Source organism: Onychostruthus taczanowskii, unplaced genomic scaffold (assembly GCF_017590055.1).
Source record: "Onychostruthus taczanowskii isolate IOZ18803 unplaced genomic scaffold, ASM1759005v1 scaffold5, whole genome shotgun sequence".
Classification (NCBI taxonomy): Eukaryota; Metazoa; Chordata; class Aves; order Passeriformes; family Passeridae; genus Onychostruthus; species Onychostruthus taczanowskii.
The window spans coordinates 4,270,790-4,295,626 of record NW_024502568.1 but is presented as its reverse complement, the minus strand read 5'-3'; the positions used below and the strand labels follow the sequence as shown (position 1 = coordinate 4,295,626).

Sequence of the window (24,837 nt, the reverse complement as noted above, 5' to 3'; positions counted from 1 at the left end):
TGTTAAAAACTATTTCCTTAATAACCACTCCAGGTGTAATGGAGCAGCTGGATGTTGGTATTGTCCCATACATTGTTCTTTTAGTGGTTCCAGTTCTGGGTAGAATGAGTGATCAGACAAACAGTGTACGTTTTATGGCCACTCAGTGCTTCGCCACGCTGATTAGACTGATGCCTCTTGAGGTAAGCTTGAGCTGGGAGTATGTGGATATGTGAACTGTCCTGTGTCCACTCTCACCAGCTGCAAAGTCCAGGCTTCTGGCATATTAAATGCTGAATGAGTAACTGCTTTTATAGGTGTTGAGTCCCTGTCAGATAATAGAAGATGTGCCCTTTAAAATGAGCAAAATTGGACCCTGTGCTAGCAATTTTCTAATTTAATGTTAAAACAAAATTTCTCTTTAAGCTCATGTTAGCTGTATATGCAAAATTAAATGGTAGATTCATTAATTTTGTGTGTAATGCTGCTTTTCTTAGTTTAGGTTTGAAAGTTTTAGGCATTCTGTCTGCACTCTCCTTAGGTATGTGTGTTGCTGAGTATGTTGTCAAGAGAAATGCAAGAAAGCAATACTGGTTTAAAAGCAAAATCAAAAATAACAATAATAGAAATAGTGTGGGGGTAAGTAGGGTCACTTATTACTAGTTCCTAAAATCAAAAAACCACCTACATATTTAGGCAAAATATTGTATAGTATGATGCAGTAGTGTTTAATCAGTACAGATCTGCTTCAGTCTTTCATTCCTGCTACAACTTGCATACCTCAGACAACTTCTGATGTTGTGCATCAAGGACTACAATGCTTCTAAGTAACTTAATGTGACCACCAGATGGTAATAGTAGGCAGTTTAGAATTTCCACAGCAATAATGAAAAGCAGTTGCCAGCTTAATGCATTTTTTATAATTTCCCTTTTTAATTTAGCATAATAGAACCTCAGAATCTGATAACTAGTGAACTGCCTTAACAGGAGCACATTTACTTTGTGTGCTTACACTGAGATGTTCAACAAGTTGAAAGTGAGCAAAGAACTTAATTTCTAGCACGTTCATTGCAGTGCCATTTGCACCAGGGCTCTTCTTCATATGCAGTCCTGTGAAATACACACAGCTTAGGACTTGGAGAAGGGTTAAAGCTATTTTAATAAAGTTTAGTGAGCATCTCTTAAAGCATACTGTACTTGTTTTATTAATTGCATGCATATGCATGATCACTTCATATTACTTTTGCATAGTTATGGAAGAAGTGCCTTCAAATTTCCCCTTCTGGTTAAGTTCAATATCAGATATTGAACTATATTAAATATGTAAGCATAGACTGAAGCAGATTAATAGTGAGAGAAAATACTTGTATTGTCATGGAACAGTATTTAATTTAACAAATAAATAGCATTAAGTGAGTTGGGGCAACTTAACTATGCTCTGTTTCCTGCATCTTTATGCTCCAATTGATTATTCTTGTGACCATAAAAATGAAAGTATAACTGAGAGAAGGACTGCAAGATAAATGTTCAACTTGATCAAACTTGTATTGATAAACAATTCTGTTGCAAGTTGACAACATATTAGAACCAAATTACCTGCCATAGTGTTGATACTGCAGGTAGGCCCTTCTAAAAGGGTTAGAGTGTAGGCAGAGCATTGAACAAGGAGGCTGCTGTCTCTGTATGTATGTACTTAAATATCACATGGGGCAGTACTAACATCCCCCCTCCTTACTGACCACATACATGGTGGAAGGTTTTTTTGGTAGAGGTTTTTTTTGTTAGCCAGGAGCCCTCTGTAGGTGATTAGTAAGATGGGTTTTGAAGTAAAGCTGACAAAAAATGGAAGAGGCCCAGAAAAATGGGGTGACAGATGTGATGGTGGGAAAATGGCAGTGCCTCTGCTGCTGCTGTATGTTATTAGCAAGCAAGAGGTAGCAAATTTGGCCCCCAGATGTCTTCTTTGGGCTTCTGGCCTGGTATGAGGAGTACCTAACAAGTAAAGGTCTGCTGTTACAAACCTAGAGGGGTTGAGGTTTTTTTTTTTTTCTCCCAGCAGTTTCCAACTGCTTGAATTCATCCTATGGGTTTCACTATCACTTTAGATCTAATTTTGCTGAGTGGGAGAAAAATCTATCAAACGTTGGATGGTAGCTTGTGGCTCAAGAGGAGTGGGTGTCATAGGATTCTCTAGCCAGCCAGATAAACCCTCTGATTAGAGGTAGAATAGCTCAGTCTCTGTAGACTCTTAGCAGCATGACCAGAGTTTTCTATCTCTTGTGTAATTTGTATCAATCTTTTCAATGTGTCCTTTTGGGGCAGGATTTCTCTTGCACCTTACAACCCTGCATGTGTTGACCTGTAAGTAATCAAACAAGTATAGCTAAATATAGTATTTAAATTCTGAGTTTAGAGCCATACAGTTGAGAAGACTGCGGATCTTTACTGTGTGTTTAAAATGTCTTGAGTAGTATGAGGTTTAAGTTCTTCTCTTCTGTGTGGCAGTTAAATCCTATAGCCTTTACATGACTGCTTTAAAAATGTTACCCTAGGCTGGTATACCAGACCCACCAAACATGTCTGAAGAATTAATCAGAATGAAGGCTAAAGAACGTCACTTTCTGGAACAATTACTGGATGGAAAAAAACTGGAAAACTATGAAATTCCAGTACCAATCAAAGCAGAGCTCAGAAAATACCAGCAGGTAACAGCTTATACTTTTATTTTTAAAGTTCCAGTCTGATATTGTTTCATGGGATAGTAGGAGTTGTTCAGATACATTTTTCTTGTGGATTTTTTGAGTGTTTGGTTTCAGTTGTGTCATGTGTGTCTTGGACTCAGGGTAAGGAAGAATAAATAAAGTAATGCATGCTTCTTATACTGTTTCTGGTGGGGTTTTTTCCCCTTTCTGGGTTTTGTCTTTTTTCTGGGAATGACCAGTGGGCTGTGCCTTGCTGACACTGACTGTGGCAGCCCACCACTGCAAAGCCAGGCCTCACTGTACCATTTGGGTGTTTGTTTTTCCTTTAATTCCCCCTGCTTTTAGTGAGTGGGCTGTAGTGGATGCATTTGTAGTGGGAAACCAGCTCCTAGTTTGATGGTGCTGGGTCATGGAATATATGGATGTGTGAACTGAAGCTCAACTAGCAAAAAGCCAGGTTTTACTTGAGGCACTCTCCTTTTCTGATTTCAGGATGGAGTGAACTGGCTTGCATTTCTCAATAAATACAAACTTCATGGAATTCTTTGTGATGACATGGGCTTAGGAAAAACTTTACAATCCATTTGCATTCTTGCAGGTGATCATTGCCTCAGGTAAGCTTAAACAAATCACATTCTTAGACTTTAATGATAGATAAGTCTTGTGTGGTAATGAATCTTGACATAGTCCTGGGCAGCTGTGACTGTAGGTGGCTGTGCTTGGATAGGGGGGTTTGGACCAGGTGGTCTTCACAGGTCCCTTCCCACTTCAACTCTTCTGTGAAACACAATTTTTTAAACTGTATTTTAACCTCTTCAAGGGCTCAGGAATATGCAAGAACAAAACTGGTGGACAGTGTTCCTCTTCCCTCCTTGGTGGTGTGTCCTCCTACACTCACAGGACACTGGGTGGATGAAGTGGGCAAATTTTGCTCAAAAGAATATCTTAATCCACTGCACTATACAGGACCTCCTACTGAGAGAGCAAGGTAACCCATCTTGCATTTCTAACTGGTTTAGAGTAAAATATCACACAAGGAATTTTTCAATTTACTTTACCACTACTGCTGAAGCATAGTCTGTGGGCATGGGAACATTTGTGGTGGTATTTTTAAAGGCTGAAGTAATAACGTCTAAGGTACACTTTGATTAATTCCTCATTTTTTTTCTTAAGGTTGCAACACCAGGTGAAAAGACACAATCTCATAGTGGCTTCATATGATGTTGTAAGAAATGACATTGACTTCTTCAGGTAAGAATTGGCTTGTTTTCTGAGGTTTTTAATACCTTAGAATTTTAAATGCTACTTAAGTCTGTGTTCTTCTTTTCTAGAAATATTAAGTTTAATTACTGCATTCTTGATGAAGGCCATGTAATTAAAAATGGAAAAACAAAGCTGTCAAAAGCAGTAAAACAGCTGACTGCTAATTACAGGATAATTCTTTCTGGGACACCAATCCAGGTAACTGATTTTCTATTTTAGATGAATAGTAGAAAACAAACAAGATGGGTCTATCTTGCACTCAGTTTTATTGCACCTTTTAACAATCATCTTGTTCGAAGTATACATTGTAAAACAGCTTTTCATTTCTAAATGCTCAAAACAACATCTTTTCCCTTTCCTGGTATACCTGTGTATAGGGGAATGAATGCAAGTTTTGTGTTATTAATGGGGTTCAAAAGTTGGCAGCAAGACTTTCTCTACCACTTCCTCTTGAAGTGTCAGGCAGGGAAGAGACCTGTTTCCCTATGCCTCAAGTAAATTAGCAGGAAACTCAATCCTAAGAGCTCCAGATCTTGAGCTTTGTCCGAATGACTTGGCTGTGCAGTATCTGTCTCGCCAGGACTAAGACCACTGGTGTGTCCTGGGTTTTGTTAACCAGGAAGACACTGGGTGTGGCTTAAGGCAGTGGACACAGTGGAAAGTCCATTTATAGATTCAAGTGCATGCAGAGGTATTTCTGTTACTCAGATGGATGAAAGAGCAATCAAGCTCCAGGAGCTTGGGACTGGGTTGTAGTGTGAAGTTTGTAGGGTTTTAAATATGTATGGAAATATTTTCTGATACCTTGCAACAACTTATTACTTATGAAAATAATTTATCAAATGTTTCTTTTATGTTCAGAACAATGTCTTAGAGTTGTGGTCGTTGTTTGACTTCCTAATGCCAGGATTCTTGGGCACTGAACGCCAATTTGCAGCTCGTTATGGCAAACCAATCCTGGCCAGCAGAGATGCCCGAAGCTCCAGTCGAGAACAAGAGGCTGGTAAGAATGAAATGTTTAATCTTTGTGGTTTTGTTTTAGCCCTTCAAATGAGAACTGCTAATGAAAAGAAGTGTGGTTATTTCTAACATGAGAGATTGAGGGGGAGCTGAATGTTTTGAAAAATGTTTTTCTTCTAAAACACTGGTGCTGTTGCCCTCACTAGGAGTACTTGCAATGGAAGCTCTGCACCGCCAAGTCCTGCCATTCCTGCTAAGGAGAATGAAAGAGGATGTGCTGCAAGATCTTCCACCCAAAATTATTCAAGATTATTACTGTATTCTCAGTCCTCTACAGGTATGCTTAAAAAGTGGCTGAAAGATTATTTTTCAGCACAGTTAAGACCAAAGATATGACTTCTGTATTCCTTTGTCAATCTAACGTTCTCTGGATGTACTAAAAAGAATTTTTTAGTATGTGTTTAAAACACCAATTCCAGTCCTGTAGTAATAGAGTATTTCTAGAGCTTAATTTTGAGCATTGTTCAGGAACAACATGTAGACATCTGCAGACTGTTTTTCAATAATACTTTCCAAGTTGAAAGAAAATAAATGGCAAGAGATTCTGTTGTTTCTCTTCTGTTTATCTTCTTGTTTATCTTCCGTTGCATATGAAATAGCTTTTTTGATGTATGATAATTCTGAATTTTAACTTGAAACTAAACTCTAAATAGGACTGTCTTCTGTCAGAAAAAAACACACCCATTCTCTTGTCTGGTCTGCAGGTTCAGCTTTACGAAGATTTTGCCAAGTCTCGTGCCAAATGTGATATTGATGAAACAGTTTCTTCAATTTCATTGAATGAAGAAACTGAAAAACCAAAGCTTAAATCTACAGGTCATGTATTTCAGGTACGAATTTTTTCAGTAATTTTTATTACCTAGTACGTACATTTTTGATAACTGTATTTATAGATTTAGTAAAAAATTAAAATCAAAATACTAAACTTAGACATTTGTGGTCATATGATCTAAGTAGACTATTTATGGCTGGAATGTGAAGTATAGCTGTTATGTTTAAATTATGGGTTTGTGTCTTATGAAGCATAACACTGCCTCATTTTTAATGTGATCTGCTCAGCTGGTGTACAACTATTTTGTGGATCTTGTAAAAACTAGAGCAAAACCTCAGAATGAGGGAAGTAATTCTGACTGTATCAGCTCTTACACTTCAACATTGAGATTCTAAAACATGGACAAAAGGTTTCCTTAAGATCTGAATTTATGAAGGTTCATGATCTTATAGAATTGAAGATTAACTCTTGGTTAATGGGAAACAATTATTCTCAAACTTCTCCCACAGCCATTTCCTCTATTGCAGACACAGGTGAAAGTGTGGGAAATGGTCATCCTTGCATTTTTCCTGAAAGAAGGGACCAAGATCACAATGAGTGTAACAGTGTTTGGATACAATTTGAAATTAAGGTTTTAAATGTGCAACTTTGAAAATACACCATGAAGTCCAGATTGTGGAATGCAGCAGAGCCCTGTACTTAGTTAATTCTGTTAGTCCATTTTCTATAACTGTTCTTGCTTATTATTTCTTCGAACTTCATTTCTTAAATAATTAAAGGCATTGCAGTACTTACGGAAGCTCTGCAACCATCCAGCATTAGTGCTCACAACGCAGCATCCAGAATACAAGAGAATTACAGAGCAACTTGCAGCTCAGAATTCATCCCTTCGAGACATCCAACATGCACCTAAGCTGTCTGCTTTGAAACAAGTGAGTGGACATTGGTTGTGCCTTAAATTCCCCTAATGTCTCTACTGCTGTTACAGTTTAAGATGTTTTATTTAAGATTTCATCAATGTGGAAAATCTTTTTAATAAAATTAAGTAGTAAATGAAAAAGAATGCAAGGGTGTTTCAGGGATATGCCCTATTTTCTCCGATAATTTAAGAGGGAGGGGGAAACACAATCTTCATGGAGATGATGTTTATATAACTTGTTGGCATATAAAAAACTTTGCTTCTATTTTATTCTTGTCCCTCTTGTTGCAGAATTTTTTTCATTTTTATTACACAGGAGGCTTCTTCCTTGCTAAAGTTAGATTGTATTACCATAGCTTTACTTACAATAGAAAAGTGGGGTTTTGTTTTTTAATGACTCTTAAGCTTTTCATAGTTTGACAGGGAAGCCAAACTTTGCCTTCTTGCCATTTAAGTGACTGTCATTTCGATACTTCCTTCTGCAGTTTGCTTCCCTAATTTCTACATTTGATAATCAATGAATGTCAATATTTTCATGAGCTCTACAGTCATTTTAATGACACACTTTAATGTTCTTTTACTTAAAGCTGCTGCTAGACTGTGGTTTGGGGAATGGTGGATCTTCAGAAAGTGGTACAGAAGCAGTTGTGGCCCAGCACAGAGTGCTTATCTTCTGTCAGCTGAAGAGTATGCTGGATATAGTGGAGCATGATCTTCTCAGACCTCAGTTACCTTCAGTTACGTACCTGCGACTCGATGGCAGCATTCCTGCTGGGCAGAGACATTCCATTGTTTCCCGGTATGTGTTACCCCCTCATAACCAGTGTGAGGCCTACTTTGAAGAACTGTATTTATATGGTGCAAAATTGGGTTTTTGTCTGCCTCAAAGTAGATGAGATTCATAAATTCTTTATTTAAATGGAACTTACCATGCTTAACTTTTTCTTGTGTGCAGGTTTAATAATGACCCGTCTATAGATGTTCTTTTGCTCACCACTCATGTTGGTGGACTGGGACTTAACTTGACAGGGGCTGACACAGTTGTGTTTGTGGAACATGACTGGAACCCGATGAGAGACCTGCAAGCCATGGATCGGGCACATCGCATTGGGCAGGTGAAAACCTCTTCATTTCCCATAAGGGTGGCTTTTCTCATGCTGAACTTGCTTGAGAGAGTTTGTAATATATAACAGTGACATCTGTAGTTTCTACCAAGCTTCCATTCATACTGATTTCTTGCAAATATGCCAGCTGCTGAAGTGCTTACTGCCCCCATCTTGATAAGTTTTCTCCTCTGTACTTCCTGAGCTGCTGGGGAGAGGCCAGACAAGAATCACCCTTTGGTGGAGGAAGAGATGACTGAGGATTGAGCCAAGGAACTGAAGGGACAGGCCACATGGTTGTCCTTCTCTGGTGCAAGTTCGGGCAAGAATGACTGCTCGTAGTCTTCCCCTATAGCTGTAAAAATCAGTGAATTCTTCCAGAGTACAGAGGCAACTGAAGATGCTTCTTCTATGTAGTGGCACAGTCTTGTGCTTTCCATCTAATGTCTGTCAGACTGAGTAGAGTTACTGAAGGGTAGCTCCAAGCCAAACTGCTTCTAGACTGTCCATGATAAACACCAAAAGCTTATGCTTTCCTGAACACCTAAGATACTTTTTAGCTAAGTGTGGGTTTTTTTGTTTCAGAAACGTGTTGTTAATGTATATCGCCTGATAACCAGAGGAACTCTGGAAGAGAAGATCATGGGTCTTCAAAAGTTCAAAATGAATATTGCAAATACAGTGATCAGCCAAGAAAATGCAAGCCTACAGAGCATGGGAACAGAGCAGCTTCTTGATCTGTTCACTCTTGACAAGGTAAAGAAAGTTTTACAAATACCTACCAAAAATAGTCAGCTTAGGGAAAAGCTTTGCTTTGAAATGTAAAATTTAATCACACGAACACTTTAAGTTGGACTGATGAATAGTAGACAGCTCTCTGAACAACAGGAGGAAGTGATATTTCCCCAGAAGAATTATCAGACTTGAAGAACTTACTAGATTCTTGAAAACATTATTCTGTATATTAACAGGATTTTTTTTTTCTTTTGTGAAGGATGGCAAAACTGAAAAAGCAGATACCTCTACCTCTTCTGGGAAAGCATCAATGAAATCAGTACTCGAAAACCTTGGAGAACTATGGGATCAAGAGCAGTATGACACTGAATACAGTCTTGAAAACTTTATGCATTCATTAAAGTAACCACCACATATTTGTAATACAACTGCTGCTAGTTCACATACTTTTCTGCTGATATTCAGCAAACTTCAAAGCATATAGAGTGAACCTTTAGCTTAATGTGTAAATAGACTTACTGAAAGAAGAATCTTCAAAAGACTGGCATGAAGTAGTGTCAGCTGTTTCACTGGGAAGTTATTCTGTCTTAAACGTTTGCACTGTATAAAAACTTTAAATGTAAACTTTGTGAGGTGGTTCAAATTTTACTTGTTCTGAACAGCTGCAAATTCTTACTTGGTAGAAGAATTAAAACAAAGCAGGTTTTTACATCTGTTAACAAGTGTGACTTGTGTTTGCAGTTAAGTCCACCATTATTTCTTTCTGTATCTATTATAGTTTTGTACAGTTGTTTCAGTGAGTACTTCAGGTTGTTCAGTGTACATTTTTCTTTTAAACACAAGTTGCTTTTATGGTATATTTAAAAAGCAGTTTTCAACATAAGCTTTCATTCAGATCATTTCAGGAGTTACATCACCAGAGGCAAAGCCTAGAAGCCTTGAAAGTATTGAAAAATGGAATGGCATTAGGCCTGTGCACCCACCTTTGTATATTGTCTATATATATATATATCATGCTCTTCAGTCTTTTGACACCATCTTGTGAGAACAGCTGACTTGAACTTTTTAATGTAATGAGCTCTATTAAATACAGGTAATGGCCTATTTGATGCCATGTTTGCATCCTGTTAGCAGGGGTGTACTTTTTTAATTTATCTATAAGGCTAAAATATAGCCACTTTGAGAGATGCATGTATTCCATATGTTTCAATCCTATATATTTTTTGTAACTAAAAGAAGAAATTAAATAAACAGACAGACATTTTCCAGAAGTAGATTTTACACTGTCTAGGATTCTAAAATCCATGCTAAGAGTGACTGTGTACTAAACCAATGCATGATTTAAAGCTTCTTAAAGGAATAGGGAGGACTTTTTTTCTTTAGAAGATATACGTAGAAATGCCTACATTCAGTTTGAGGTAATGGAATAGTTAAAGTTGTGTAACAAAGATAGTAGAAGACTTTAATAGCAGTGAGTGAGAATAATACGGCTGTATGTTATGCAGCCTTTTATAAAAAAGGGAGGCAGTATAAAAGTGTGTTTCTAGATGTGCATATGTACCAGTATATGCACTTTTTATAAATATTAAGTTATAGATAACTTACAGCAGTTGTCTGAAGACATAGAATATATGTATAAATATAAAACCTAAGGTTTATAGCTTGCTGTGTGCTTAAGCATCAGAGCGTAAAAACCACCAGAGACCTCAACTATTGTAAAATAAGATTGTTTTAAAACTATATAAATCAAGACAATTCTATAGCATTGGAGAAGAATTAATGTCACATTTCAGTAGTTATGAACTGCCAGATTGTAACTAAATTAGCATTCCATGAAAATAAAACAAACTGGGAATATATAAGTTGCATGTTGGGTTTGTCCATGTTTAGTTTTGTTTCTGTAGGGAAGACTTATCTGGCTGTACAAAAAACATAATGCTTTTGGAAATTACAGCTAGATTGAGTATTATACTGATTAATTTCTACCTTCAGACTATTTCTGTTGTGCTTTCAGCTGATGATCCAAGCAGGGGAGACAAGATGGGGCTTGGTGGTGTTTGCAGAGAAGTTACAATGCTGGAATAATGCGTACTTGAAGATAACTTGGTGCAGTAATTTGGTGATAGTGCCTAGAAATAACAAGATATTTGAATAAAAATTCTTTAGTGGTAAAAATTGCATATGTTTTTCTTCAAGAGTTTTATTAGGTGCAGTGGTAAGAAACTCTTTGGGTCCTGTTGGAAAAGAAATAGCCTAGGACTTTTTAAAGCCAGTTATTTATCACATTGTGGTTGCTATGGAACCATAATAATTTTAGTGATGGCTCTCTTGGATATCACATCAAGAAGACTCCTGCACCTGAAAAACAGAGAAAGGCAGAACCTACAATAATTATTTCCAGATTATTGTATGTACTGGCTGATCTTAAGTGTAATGTGAATTAATGCTTTGAAATGTAACACAACAGGAACACTGCACCAACTATATAAAAAATTAGATTTTGTTACCTTAATATTTAACAAAAAGCTCTTCTGTGCTTTTCAAACTAGCAGAATATTTGCCAAGATCTGGGTTGTTTGTGCAGTGTCCTCAGTGCACAAAATGGATTTGCTTACAGCAAAACTCCAGCAAGAAATAGCTCTTACAATGCTTCTAACTGCATTTGATCTCTTTAATGGGTGTTCAGCTGGATCAGACCAGGATCTGGGCTGGAATAGGTAAGTTTACTTATTTCTAGGCTGAAATGAAACCTTCAAGTATATCAGATTCTCAACCATTTTGCTCTCCAGCTCTGCCCCTAGTACAGGCTGTTACTTGCTAATGAGGATACAGCCTAAAGCCTTGACTGACTGCAGGTGGAGTCACTGGAGGCCCAAAGAAACATGAACTGAGTAGAACCATGCATAGGCTTAGAATGCTTTGGGTTGGAAGCAGCCCTAAAGATCATCCAGTTCCAAAGCCCTTCCATGGGCAGGGACACCTTCCACTACACCAGATTGCTCCAAGATCTGTTCAACCTGTCCCTGAACACTTCCGGGGGGGGCATCCGTAACTTCTCTGGGCAGCCTTCTCCACTGCCTCATACTCAAGATTTGATGCATTGTGTGTAATTTGCACTGAGTTAAAACTAGTCTCTCTCATAATTTAATAGCATCAAAAAATCCATTAATAGTTACCAAAACCAGACCTCCAAATTAATGTGGTTCCTGATTCAGAGCTTGCTAACCTGTGAAAAAACTAAGTACCTCTGACTGGTGACCACATTCTGGGCTGGAAGAAATGACTTTGAAACAAGTGTACACATAGTGCTGCTTTCCAACCAAACTTAAGGACTGCTTGAAATCCTGCTTAAAAGTAAATGGAGAACTACCTTCTGCAAACATGCACCAGGTCTGCATAAACACACCTTCTGCTGTGTCTGTTGTACTTAGACTTGTTAGATTGAATTCCTAGTTTAACTTTCTCCATGCATGTTATATTTGGAATTCACTTAGGCAGGAAGCTGCTTGCTTTCTGCAAATTTACTTATAACTATTGCAGGTTTCTAGGTTGGTTTTTTTTATCCTTCTCCCTAATGCTTTTGTATGTTTTTTTTTTCCTTAAGCTTGCTGAAAGCAAAATTATGCTGAATAGCCAAGGAATACACAGTGATTTAGTTTAACTCAAATTAGTTCAAGTTGAGTCTTTTGAAAGATAGTCCATTATCTTTACAAATCTTATATTTTACCTTAAGATTACTAGATTTAAAGACAAATGCTTACATTAGCCATTAGTGGTATCCCCAACTTTCCTACTGTCTCGTGGTTCTGCAGGTTGTAAGGCACAGAGCACACGTTTCTAAACAAGCCTTAATTCAAACAGAAGTAGGGCAACTTTTAGGCCATATTAGCAACTGTGGAAAACTTCTAAGTTTTTATTACCTTGACATACCAAAGTTTTTATTACCTTTCTTACATATGGTAAATAATGTAGTGTTAAATCTAGCTTGGTGTGCAGTGTTAATAGAGCTTTGGCATAGGGCAAGCTTTAAAGCTCTTAAGGATCACAGCAGTAACTGACTTGTGCTAATTTGCTTTGTAATCAAAAGCTTGGAAGATGGAGTTCTTTCTTTAAACCAGGCAGAGAATGCTTTAGAGTAAACATTATTTTTCAAATCACACTTAAGTGAATTACTCTCAAGGAAAGTTCTTTGAATATAAGGATTTTTATAGAGATGATAATCCATCTAAATTCTTTCGGTGGTCTATTAAAAGACATGACCTTTGAATTTGTGTCAGAAACCCTTTCAGTGGCTCCTTATCTTCTAGTAGCTTCACTAGTTCTCCAGTATTGTCTTGTACAGCAGGTTTGAAGTATCTGTTCAGTTACACTGTTTTTAAGGCCAAATCCCTGTTCAGGAATCAGGATTTAATTGATTCTCTAGCAGGCAGACCAGACTCAGGGATTGTGCCCAGCAAGGAAAAGCTTCCTTTGGTGTGAAACTGACAGCTCTACCCTCTCCAGTACAGGAATGCCACTCCCCTCCTGGGAGGACCAGATAGCAGCAGGGTAACAGAGCTCTAAGTTCACACTGACAATCCTGTGATCTTGGATGTCACTCAAAAAGAGATGCTCTTCATCTGCTGTGTGTGTGCATGGGCAGAGCTCTGCTGGTATGAACCTTGAGATGAGCTCTGTTGGTTGGAGCAAGCATGGTGCTCATAATGCCAAGTCCTCTGCATTCATAAGCCTTATGCAATGACAACAAAACCTTAATTTTCTTCTATTTATAACAGGTACCTTTAATTTAACATAAAGAGTAGAAGGTCCAAGCTCCTCTGTATCTTTTTTTCTTGGGCAACAGCTGAATACACTATGCTTACACTGTGCATATGCTGCAGTAGATAGGCAAGAAGACGAGAGAAAGTTGTCCTTTGCCTAGGTTAAGGCATTTTTATTAACTTGTTGTAGACACTGGGATCCAAAATTGCAACTTTACATCTCAAGTCGTACCCACCAGCCTTGCATCTGCACAAACCAGCACACAAGGGTTTAGGAAATGTGTTAGGCTTTCTTCTTTAAGACTATCAAACCTTTAAAAAGTCATATGTTCAAGACTTGTTCTGTTTACTTAGCTCAGTCATGTGGGTAGCTAACTTGGAATTGGGTGTCTGACAATTTACAAAGTAATCAACAATCACAAACTCTTACAGATATGACCTTCAGTATTTTCTTTTAAAGTAAAATTCAGACCAGGATTCGCTAAGTTGTAAAAGGAATTCCACATACTAAATGAAAACATTTACTGCTCATTTTCCCTTTTTCAGATGAGGGAAGGAAGTTGATCCAGAGAGCAGAAACTTCAAACCCATGAATTCAGCCTCAGGTGCGAAAGCTGCAGGAAGGGGGAGAAAGGAAGGATACAGTACATCCTGCCAAATGGCTGTTCCAGGGATGCAGCAAAGTGAACTACTCTGCAGTTCAGTGAGAGGCTCAGAAATAGCTGAGCTATCAGAACATGCTGGCCATGTCTCCAATGCACTCCAGTTCCAGGGGCCTTTGCAGGGCTGTGCTGCGCTGTCCATGCCAAGGCTGTGCCTGCCAGAGTTTTCCCATATGTCAGGGTAATTACATTTCACAGTTTATGCAGGCTGGGTGCTTAGATACTCCATTGAGAAAAGGGACTAGTGCTCAGTGTAGCGGCCCAAGCATTTCATGTGGTTAACTTGTGTGCTTTTTGCTGCTGTTTCAATGTTAGCTCTCTCTGAGTAAATACTGTGCTCTCCAGAGCACATTTATGTATTCTGACCCTGTTTCTCGTGACTCATACTGCACTTACAGAGATTTAATTATCAATCACAGCCCAGCATCTGAGAAATAAAGGCTTCAAGTAGAAATCACAGAATGGCAAGCCAAGGGAAGAGCTAACGCAGATGTTAAAATCTGCTTTTGCAACAACAGAGCTTGAAAAAAGTCAGTTGAATTTGTCATGATCTCTGCTGTAGCCAGAGAGGGAAGACATTAAAAATACATCAACTCCCAGAAAATTACACTTTCCAATTCCTGCCTTTCTTCTGAATCAGAGCTGCCTCACTTAGCAGCAAAACTGACTTTTAACTTTGCATTACCAAAACAAGCGTGCCTTTAGGAAAATGCTGCACTGTGTTCTGATCCATTTCTCCATGCTGCCCTTGCCTCCACACAGTCCAGATTATAAAACTTCTGGGACATTTGCAACTGTTCATTCTTGGCCTCTATTTTGCAATTATTATCACTCACAAAGCACATCAATCAAACTGAATCAAACTTGTCAACTAAATTTCAGGTACTCAGGTGCTATTTCATGTTCATTTGGACATATTTGGATTCATATGAACACAGGCAAAGTTCACTTCTGGGCATAAAGTCAAAATGCAGCCCATGCTCATTTTCAAGAGAATGTGTTTTCAAGAGATGGCAGAGGAAAGAATCATGAAGAATAACAAAACCCACAGTAAATGCCAGCCCACCAGTGTCTGTCTTCATTTATGACTAATTTAAAGTTCACCCACTTAGGCATCATATCAGTTAAATCATCAGTTCATTTGCAAGCTGGAAAGGACAACATGACAGAATTCAAAGTTGGTACTTCTGCTTTCTTTGCTGCCCTGGTGAGAGCTGCAAGATGTGATCAGCATTTCAGGCTTCTCACGGCCGACACAGTCAGCAGTAGTTAATTATTGTTTATAAAATGCAGAACTCTGTGTTCTCACAGTTAGAAGTTGCATCAGTCTTTGGCTGTGCCTGTTATTTATCAGCTGAAGAGCAAGGCAGCAAATAAAGCAAGGAGAGTGAAAAACCACCAAAACCCATGACAGTTTACATGGGCTGTGTAGGGGCAGGGAAAGCGAAGGAGGAGGAAGGGACACGGGATGCACTTGCCACCAGCCTATTTTCCCCAGCTCTGGTTTATTTCTCTCAGTTTCCCACTGTGCAGTATTTTTGCCTCCAATATAGATGTGGTCACAGCTGGCAAAGCCACCGAAGTACTGCTGTGGAAGAGATTAGAATGCCTTACCACTGGGAGCCTGGTGTGTGCTGCTTCATCCCCTTCCCACTTAAGCAGGAAAAGTAGCTCCAACCACCACCACAGGAGCCTGCTGTGCCACCCCAAAGGAGAAAACAAACCAGCCAGACTCAAAGTTTCCATCAGTTTAAGTGGCAGATGGCTACAAACACCCCACAGCTTCTTGCACCTGCACAGAAACCTAGAGAGAAACAACAACCCTTCCAGACGAGCTGAGGCCCAACACCGGCCGTGAGGATGCGGCAGCCAGCACAGCCCCCATAGAGTCAGGAAACCACGAAATATCCTGAACTGAAGGGGACCCACAAGGCTCATCGAGTCCAACTCCTGGCCCTGCACGGGACTGCCCTAAGAGCCACACTGTGTTCCTGAAGGCCTTGTCCAAACAGCTCTTGAACTCTGCCAGGGTTGGCGCTGTGACCGCTTGCCTGGAGAGCCTGTTCCAGTGCCCAGCCACCCCCTGGGTGAAGAACCTTGTTCTGATATCCAACCTAAGCCTTTCCTGCCTTCGTGCCCTCGCTATCCCTCACTCTCCAAACGACGTAACAGAAGAAAGGGCCTGAGAACCACGAGTGTCTCCCTGCTCCTCGGGCTCCTGCCATCGCCCTCACGGGGGAAGGGATGGAGGCACGGCCCCTCAGCTCCTGCGGGGCCGCGCTGCCTGCGGGGCTGGGCGCAGTGTGGGATCCCCGCAGCGCCCTCAGGGGTTCCACTGATGGCGGCTGCCCAGTGCAAGCCGGCCTCAAATTCCCCGTCTTCCCATTTCATCCCGCTCCTCGGTTTGCCATTGTGACCCCAGCCGCCGGAGCAATGCGGGCAAGGCCGGTGGTGCAGGGCCCGGCAAGGCGGGGCCTGGCGAGGGCTTTGCGCTGTTGGGGCGTTTGCAGAGCAGCAAAACCGACGGCTTCAGCTGCGGGTGTTTGGATTCCTGCCAGGTGAGGATCAGCCCGGATTTGGGGCCGAGTTGTACACCTTGTGGACTTTTCTAGTTATCCCCCCAAGGTGTCTGAAGGCAAGGAGAGCCCCTCTCTGTTTCCTTAGTCTGCTGCTGATCTGTCACAGACTAAGTCTTGCATCCATGGCAGAGATGTATTCAAGGCACTAAATGGCTTTTGCAATTATTAGATGCCTTTATCAGCTTTGCTTTGGCACTTAATCAGCCGCAAAAGCTATTTATTGCCTCATAAACTCCTCTGCAGCAAACATTATCCTTTAATTAATCCCTGAAAATTACAAAGGCTGATGAGGTAACCCCTTTTTCACACCACCCAGTTAAGATGAGGAGGATTTGTTGCTGTTTTCCTCTTTCATTTTGTTTTTAGACGTTTGTCAGCTGTCTCAGTCAGAGAGCTTGTTAGGACAGGTAGTAGCAATTAAGCAGCATGTCCCAGGTAACAAATACCACCAGCCAAATCGCTGAGCTGTGAGGATTATTCACAGCTGGGAAAGTTAGGAGATGAGTAAAAGTTAAACCTTAATTTAACTCACATTAAAATAGGAAAGGCAATCTGAATGGCATGTTGCTGCAGAGTTGAAGGATGTTACAGACTCATTAAAAGATTGGACCAATTGCTAATTAGGATTTTTTGAAGCTAAGGACACAATGGCAGAAGTAGATTTCTTGCATACTGAGGGACTTCAAATGCATTCTTGCTTTGTGTATCATTAACTCAGAGGAATTCAAAGTAACTGAAAAGCATCAAGAACTGTCTCTCTCTGTAACCACTCAATACCTTAAAATTTCCACTAGAATAGTGTTTTTTGATCTGGATACAAGTTTTCTTTACAGCACAGATGTTAAATTCTGCTATTTCCATATACCCATACCCCCACCAGATTCAGACATTAGTTTTAAAGTAGAGCAGTTCACAACATAAAATAACAAAAATGTTAGGCATCGCTGTTTCAAACTTTTATCTGATCTTATGAGAACTAGAATTATAGCTGGAAATTCAATGCTCTTGTGTAAACACGTTGATTCTACCTTACAGGGGGGTGAGAGGAGCAAGAAACATTCCCCTAAATATTTGGGAGTTGGCAATTCTGAGTCCTATCTCTTTGCTTCCCATGGATGACTGATAATTGTTGGGGAGTTACCATCAGCTGCTCGGAAACACGATGTCAAGAGAGAAGGTGTTTCATCCAGGTCAGTTGCTGAGTTGCAGAAAGGTGTTGGGACCATGTAATCAGCCAGTTCTCTGCAGACATGCAGAAAGTGTTTCATGAACTGTAAATAGTATTTTAGGAAGTATCTAGTGATGCAGGTAGTTAAGGTAGAATAAATTTGGTAGGGGACTTGAAGTATAGGAAGGAAGGTTGCTCTAAAAATTATTGCAAATATCCCAATCAGCTTTTAAAGTTTCCAAAGCAAATTCTGAAAGGGGCAAAAAAAAAAAAACCAAAAAAAAAACCCAAAAAACAAAACAAAACAAAAAAAACCCCAAACAAAACAAAAAAAAAAAACATCAAAAGAAATCTCTTATGTTTGAGAAATAGGAAAAGAGAAAACTGGAAAAAATGTTGACTTCTATGTCTCTTAAAGCTCTTTATTTTTCCTCATCATTGAAAGAAAAAACACAACCCAAACCCATAAAAACCTCAACCTTGTTCTAATCCTAGCTCACAGCTGCTAGGGAATTTACATCTCCTGTGGCAGGTGTTAATCATGGTGAGACTAAAGAGCAGTTCCACTTCAGTGAGTCTTTCTGTGTATTAGTAGGTGGTAGCATAGTCAGGACTCAAATTATAAGAGATTATGTTTTCAGAGATGTGTTGAAAACCCCAACCCAGCAATTATGTTTTCCAAAGTAGTCCATTTGTTACTGCTGGAGACATCCTGCACTGCTGAGTGGTGTGTTCTTGCTGCCTGAGTTTCTGAAACATAAGTAGGGGGGAAAGGATTAAGTAGGTGAATACTGTTAAAGCAAAACTTTGGAAGCTGGAAAGTCTGAGGCTTTACATCCCGGGAGAAGGTGTGGTGGGGTGCAGCTGGTGCAGTTTTTTGCAGCATTAGATGGTCCAGCAGCCATCTTGCTGCCCTGCTGGGGAGGGGAGGGCAGGGCAGGGCAGGGCTCTGCAGTGGTGCAGCAGCAGCCCAGTCACCTGCTCTAGCCTCAGGAGCAGTAACACAGGCAGTGGGACACACCCAGGGTGCAGGAGCACCTCGGGACCTGGAGTCCACAGCTTCTTGAAATTAAAGAACCACAGTAAAAAACTTGAGTTCATTGGGAGTTACAGTGGGTAACTAAGTTAGTTCTGATTTAAGATACTTCTGAATTAACCATGGTAGTGAGAACACATGCTCAGGAGCAGTGACTTTCAGGATTCCCAGGTCTGTATCTTGCCCTTTGGCTAAAGACAAGGCCAAAGGTCCAGACCTGTGAGTGACCCCACCTGAGGAAATGCCAGCAGAGGTCCCTCACTGTGACGGGTTTGGTGTTTCTGTGCATTTAGTTGCAGCTTTCTCATATGCCTGTAACTTCCTTTCTGAGCAGTTTGATATTTTTGTCATGCCTAAACCAAAGGATTTGTATTCAGGAATAATGTTCCTCATTCCGGTTGCATAACAGAGCACAAATACCAGCTGCTGTCCTTTTCTTTTAGAACACAGCTGGAACACCATGGGGAAGTGGTAGTCCCAGTCCTATTTCCATTTTTATGGACAAGAGTGATTGTTCAGTGATGTTAGTGTAAAGGCCTGCAACATGCTAGGATATGAGTGGATTTGTCTGGGATTCCTTTCACCCTGAAACTTTTCCACAATGCAACACAATCTGAAGTATCATGGGGAGTAAAGAATGTGAGAGTGAATGTGTAAGGATATCAGGCTGCTCACTCTAGTCTGGGTTTTATGTGCTTTCCTATGGAAAAGAGACTGTGGTTGTGTCTCTGCATCACAGGCTGTTCATTTTATGCATGTTAAAGCAAAATTTCCTTTGGCTAAAGTGTAAAAAAAGTCCTGGTAATGTAATTGCTACTTACCTGCAGTTACTTGAAAACATTCTCTTGACTCTCCAGGGGATACAGAAAAAAAACAAAGAGAAGGGATTTTGTTTCCCCCAAATGACATCACGTCACACAATTTTCTATTAATCTTCTTTTCAGTGTAAAGAATATCCCTGTTGTTTCAAAAAGTTGACAGCCTGCTGCTCAGTGGGCCAAAGGAATGATAATGCACTCTTGGAGTCTGAGGAAATCAGCCTTGTTAGCTCTTCTTCCAAGAGTAAAGCTGAGCAAATAGGTTAATGCAGGGTTGAATCCTTTAGAGTAATTTATCAAATATGTTAATGAGAGCACCACTTTGTTATCTTTTCTAAAAAAGAGAGGTTGGATCAGAACGACTTGAAATTAGAAACAATCTCAGCATACTGACTCTAGGACTTGGTCAGATACAGAGACTCAGAGTTGCCTGAAGAGTCCCCTGCATCACTGAGCCCAGCCTTGCCCCACCCGAAAATCTCTGAGCAGGAAGCTGCAGGTGAAGTTTCTGTGAGTGTCCTGGGTGGGGGGCATTGTCTCCTACAGCTCCAGCAGCAGTGAGGTGCAAAGGCAGAGCTGTTATTCATGCTTTATTTGGTACAAACAATACATTTTAACCTGCCTAACAGAAACTGAGCCAGACTGAGTCAGAACTGTTGTGAATTTGGATTCCTGGGTTGTTCCTAATGTCTGAGCAAACCTTTTCTTTCAGTTTCTGCCGATCTGATTTGCAATCCAAAGGGGTCTGTAGAGTTAACCTAAGTACATTGAATAGGTTTTGACTAATTCAGTCTCAGTTGGAAATGTGTATGTAATGGGATATTGCTGAGAAACAGCTTCTTGTATTGTGCTTTTCTGTGTACAAGTTTTGTTTGAATGCTGCCAGTCCTTATTGGACATCACAGCCATGTCTTTGAAACACTGACCTAATAAAATCCAGTGCCAGTGAAATGTTCATAACCTCTCTACCCAACACAGTCCTTTCAAAGAGGAATCAGACTTTCAACCTCAGTTCTTTACACAGTGAGAAAGAACCAGCAATTAAAGCTTTTTATATCCTTGTAGTTGTTAAGTGTAGAAATTAAATGACACCAATATGTCTTCTCTACAATGGAGATGGAGGCAGAAAAAGATAATCACATTAATTAGTTTTTTCTTGTGGAAAAAGGACTGGCTTTATTGAGTATTGCAAGTGAGACCAGTGCATTCCTGACTGTCTGTGAGATCTCAGGCAAGTTATTTCTTTTTGGTCCTTTTGTTACTTTTATGTGCTCATTTTGGTTTTTCGTGCTTAGACTGAAAGCACTTCAGGACAGAATCTTACTCTCTCTGCCTTATGTAATGCCAGGCCTAACAAAGCTTTGCTTTGGGGCCTTTAGACACTGATGAAACATAAATACTTTCAAAGATAATTAACTGCACTGACTTTGAATGGAAAGTTGTAGTCTGGCCTGAGAAAAAGGAATCTTTGCTGCTCTGCCCTATCTGCTGATGAGTATTCTCTTGGAAAGGAGGAGACGAAATTTTTGCAAACATTCTAAACGTTCAAGATGCTTTCAGACTTGCAGCTGAGTTTGAAGGAGCTGGAATGTCAGTGGTTAAACTGTGTTTGGCTGAAAATCAAATTAGGTTGATACCTGCATGTCTCACTAGCACCAAAAGCCTAGAAGAGGTTTCATAAAAATTAAAGAACTTCTTGTCCTACACAGACAGCTGTGATTGCTTACAAAACTTAGCCATCAAGCGCCTTGAGGGGCACAGGGTTGCAGTGTGTTGGAACTCTGGATGCTGAGAATCCTGACCTCAAGAATCCACAGCAGTGTGGTAATATTTGGGCTGTAAAACAAACAAATTAAATCAAAATAGGCTTTCCTTTGAAGAATTATATAAATTTTCCATTCATTCTTTTTTTTCTATTATTTTTATCACAACATCACCTGAAAGTCCAGTCAGCATAAAGAGCAAGGCAACATAGAAACCCTGCCATAAAATTCTGTTCTTCCTCTGAAGCACAGTTGGTCTTAGGGCACAGTAAGAGGGGCAAATTAAGTTGCTTAAGAGATGCTTGGTCTGACTACACCTTATGACTTTTTCTTCTCCAGAAGTTCTTGTCATGTCAGTTCTGCCAGCTGATCTACTTTGTTAATTTTTTTTCCAACTTGAGTTTTTTGTAGAGTGAGATTGCATTCTGTAGTAATTAGATAGATAAGAGCTGAGATAGCTGGAACTCTGTCAGAGACATAGGATTAAGTGTCCAGGGAGTGGAAACTTCTTAACCATGATCAGCAGCAAAAGACACAGCAAATGAACATGCACTGATTAGATTAAGTCAGCCCTGGTGGCACAGGTGTGGGAAATAACTGCAGTCAGAGATTCCTTCTCACTGTGTTAGTGCCAGGCTGTGATGAGGAGTACCTGCAAAGACAGTTACTGTTGAAATTACTCTGGCCTTTAATTTTATTTTTTTTTAAACTAAAGGAAGTCCCCTCTAAAACATTTTAATAAACAGAGTGACTGTTGTCATCGTAGAAGGGCACATTTAAATATGGGTAGAGTATATACAGTTTGCTTTACCCCCCTTCTACTGTACAAGGCACTTTAAACATAGGAAGTGACACTAATTAGTCCACAGATGCAACACAAAAAATGTGGTCTGTGTGTTTTCCCTCAGAAGATTTATGACTACCAGAATGTCCTCTGTAATCAGAGAAAATATTTCTGTCATGGGAGTGGTCCAGGTTTAGATACTTTGTTGGTATCATCATGGTGGACTATTCTAATTTGCCTTCTAGTTAAGTAACAAGCATTCCTAGTAATTGCAAGTTTTTGAGAAATAACACCAGGTCACCTGCTGATCCTCAAGGCAGGCTCATCATTCACTTACCTGTCATGCATATAGGGGCAGCTAATAATATCTCAAACCCCAGTAGGGCAGGTGCATCTTTATAGGCTGTTGGATGCCTGTTGGTTGGAATTTTGGGGAATTCTGAACCTGCCCCCTGTTGAGGGCAGTTAATGCTTTCATCCTTGGCAATGCAACTTCACCAGGAGTAGCTAAGAGGAAGTGGTGTGGACAGCAGTACATCTGACATTTTGCCCTTCTGTAGCATGTGGGAATGTCACGTGGGACTCACACCTGTGTGTCCTTGCAGTCATCTAATTTTTTTTCTTTTTTCTTTAATATATCATTGCAACTGAAGCTTTCTTATCAATTGTGAGAAAAGGTGGAGGCTTGGTGGTGGGAAATGAAAGTGTGCAATGCAGGTCTGCAAAAGCACTTGCTCTTTGGATTTTGCTACTTTTCAGGCAGCTATTTTATAGTGAACTACTCTGCTTTGCCAGGGCAGGTAGTTCTGGGTCTGTGCAGAGGCACCTTTAGGCAACTAAGTCAGCCAGAGAGTTCAGACAGCTTCAAGGTTATGCAGCAGCTGAATAGAAATTTTCAGGAACAGTTTTGGACTTTAATTTTTAATTGCATCCTTTTTTATTTTTTCAGTTTGGCCCTACAGTGAAATTTGATTAAGACAGTACTAAAGGTTTTTCCACACCAACAATTTCACCTTCAAAGACATTTGCAGCTGTGACCTCAGATATTGTCCCTGTTTCATGTATTTCTCCTCTGCTGACAGAAGGAGGAATTCATGTTCACTGTTCATAAATAGGATCATGCCAGAGAACATCCTGACTCCGTGTGCAATCTCTCTGCCTGCAGTCTGTCTGCTTGATCTGCCAACCCTGAATTTTCAGCTCCCCACCTGATATGAAAAGTGGCAGATATTAGTTTTTCTCTGAAATGAACTGCTGAATGAACAACTCTCTCATCTGAGGGCCACAAATGGAAATGAAGGGCTAATCCCCTGTGCTGTGGTGCTAGCTCTGAATGATGTGGCAGGCACTCAGAGCAATGTGTATGATATTCTTAGAAACCGTTTTGATGAGGTGTCATTACATCAGCCAGGAGCAAATGCAGATGAAAGGCTCAACAGATAACAAACCAGAGGAATTTCCTTCAGTCCAGGGTTCATGTCCTCATTCAGAAGTTGGATATGGAATCTGCTTGTCCTGGGTGTCATCAGAGTATGTTTTGAAAGCACGCACACAGCTGTCCAGAAAATCTGAGAGGATTGCTGGCCAGCTCATTTGTCTTTACAGGTTATATCTGGCTTTGATGAGCTGCACATACATGCATATGATCTTTGTCCAGGTGGACAAATGTCTAGTTTAATGTTTAGCAATAGGTCCTTCATAGCCTTTCAGTCAAGGCTTCAGTTACATATTAATGGCACAGGTCTTTCTGCAGGTTCAAGAGCAGGAACACTGGGACATACTGGGGTAGGGAATGTTTTGGATCACCCTGTCAGATATAGCTGTTGGCCCCAGTTTGGCAATTACTTCAGTGTCCATGTAATTTTAAGCACATAAGTAATTCCAGACAGTCAGGCTTGTCTTTAAAAGTGCATTGCTGACTGGGGAATTTCTGGCTTCTATAGCTGTTCAAATCTTGGCTCCCAGGAGTCTTCCTCCAAATTTAACATTTCTGCTTTACTCTCTCATGGTAGAAAACTGGTAGCCTGCTTTGCTCTGTCAGCACAGACAGAAAATCTGCTTTAGTTTCCATCCTGTGAGACTCTGTCATTTATGGATTGGACAGATACCTTGATGGGCATAAACATAGGATGGTTTACTTGAGAGGCCATGAAATGTAGATTGCTGAAGCTGAGACTTGTTAGGTTGAATGAAAGTGCAACCCAGAAAACTGGCAAAAATTTTACACACACTTCTACAAAATTGGGTGCTTGTTCCACAAAGTTTAGAAGTAGGGCAGTACAGGAGCCAGAAGATATATTGGAAATGGAATTGCTTTTGCACCAGGATTGGAAGAGAAATGTGTAAGCTCCTTTGAACTGGTACATGAAGTTATATCAGCTCCATGCTATATGTGAGATAAATATTGTTCATGGCAGTGGGGAGAATATATAGCAGCTTAAATCTTAAGGGAGAGGAAGGACTGCTATTGCTCCATGCTATATGTGAGATAAATATTGTTCATGGCAGTGGGGAGAATATATAGCAGCTTAAATCTTAAGGGAGAGGAAGGACTGTTTGGGACATTTATATGTAGGGGAAATATATTTAAATCTAAGGTGCTATTCCTTTTCCTGTTTTTTTTTGGGTTTTTTTGTTTGTTTGTTTTTGTTTTGTTTTTTTGGTTTTTTGTTGTTGTTGTTTTGTTTTTTTTGTTTTTATGGATTCTTCACTGTATTGCACCACAACCTGTACAAGTGAGAGAGTTTCTTCTTTCTTCTAGGAAGTGATTTTTT

General features: G+C 40.0%; 1 protein-coding gene across 2 annotated transcripts in view; it reads left to right on the top strand.

Moving 5' to 3' along the window:
• BTAF1 (B-TFIID TATA-box binding protein associated factor 1) overlaps positions 1 to 10,668 on the top strand; it is a 43,055-nt gene extending 32,387 nt beyond the window's left edge. For both annotated transcript variants that reach the window (XM_041415478.1, XM_041415477.1), the window contains 14 exons: positions 34 to 182; positions 2,532 to 2,684; positions 3,174 to 3,295; positions 3,502 to 3,669; positions 3,855 to 3,932; positions 4,013 to 4,142; positions 4,806 to 4,947; positions 5,111 to 5,241; positions 5,669 to 5,794; positions 6,516 to 6,668; positions 7,243 to 7,454; positions 7,611 to 7,770; positions 8,344 to 8,514; positions 8,753 to 10,668. In XM_041415478.1, the coding sequence (XP_041271412.1) occupies positions 34 to 182; positions 2,532 to 2,684; positions 3,174 to 3,295; positions 3,502 to 3,669; positions 3,855 to 3,932; positions 4,013 to 4,142; positions 4,806 to 4,947; positions 5,111 to 5,241; positions 5,669 to 5,794; positions 6,516 to 6,668; positions 7,243 to 7,454; positions 7,611 to 7,770; positions 8,344 to 8,514; positions 8,753 to 8,899 (2,042 nt within the window). In that variant the 3' untranslated portion in view covers positions 8,900 to 10,668. The remainder of the gene's footprint in view (positions 1 to 33; positions 183 to 2,531; positions 2,685 to 3,173; positions 3,296 to 3,501; positions 3,670 to 3,854; positions 3,933 to 4,012; positions 4,143 to 4,805; positions 4,948 to 5,110; positions 5,242 to 5,668; positions 5,795 to 6,515; positions 6,669 to 7,242; positions 7,455 to 7,610; positions 7,771 to 8,343; positions 8,515 to 8,752) is intronic.
• Positions 10,669 to 24,837: the final 14,169 nt, after the last annotated feature.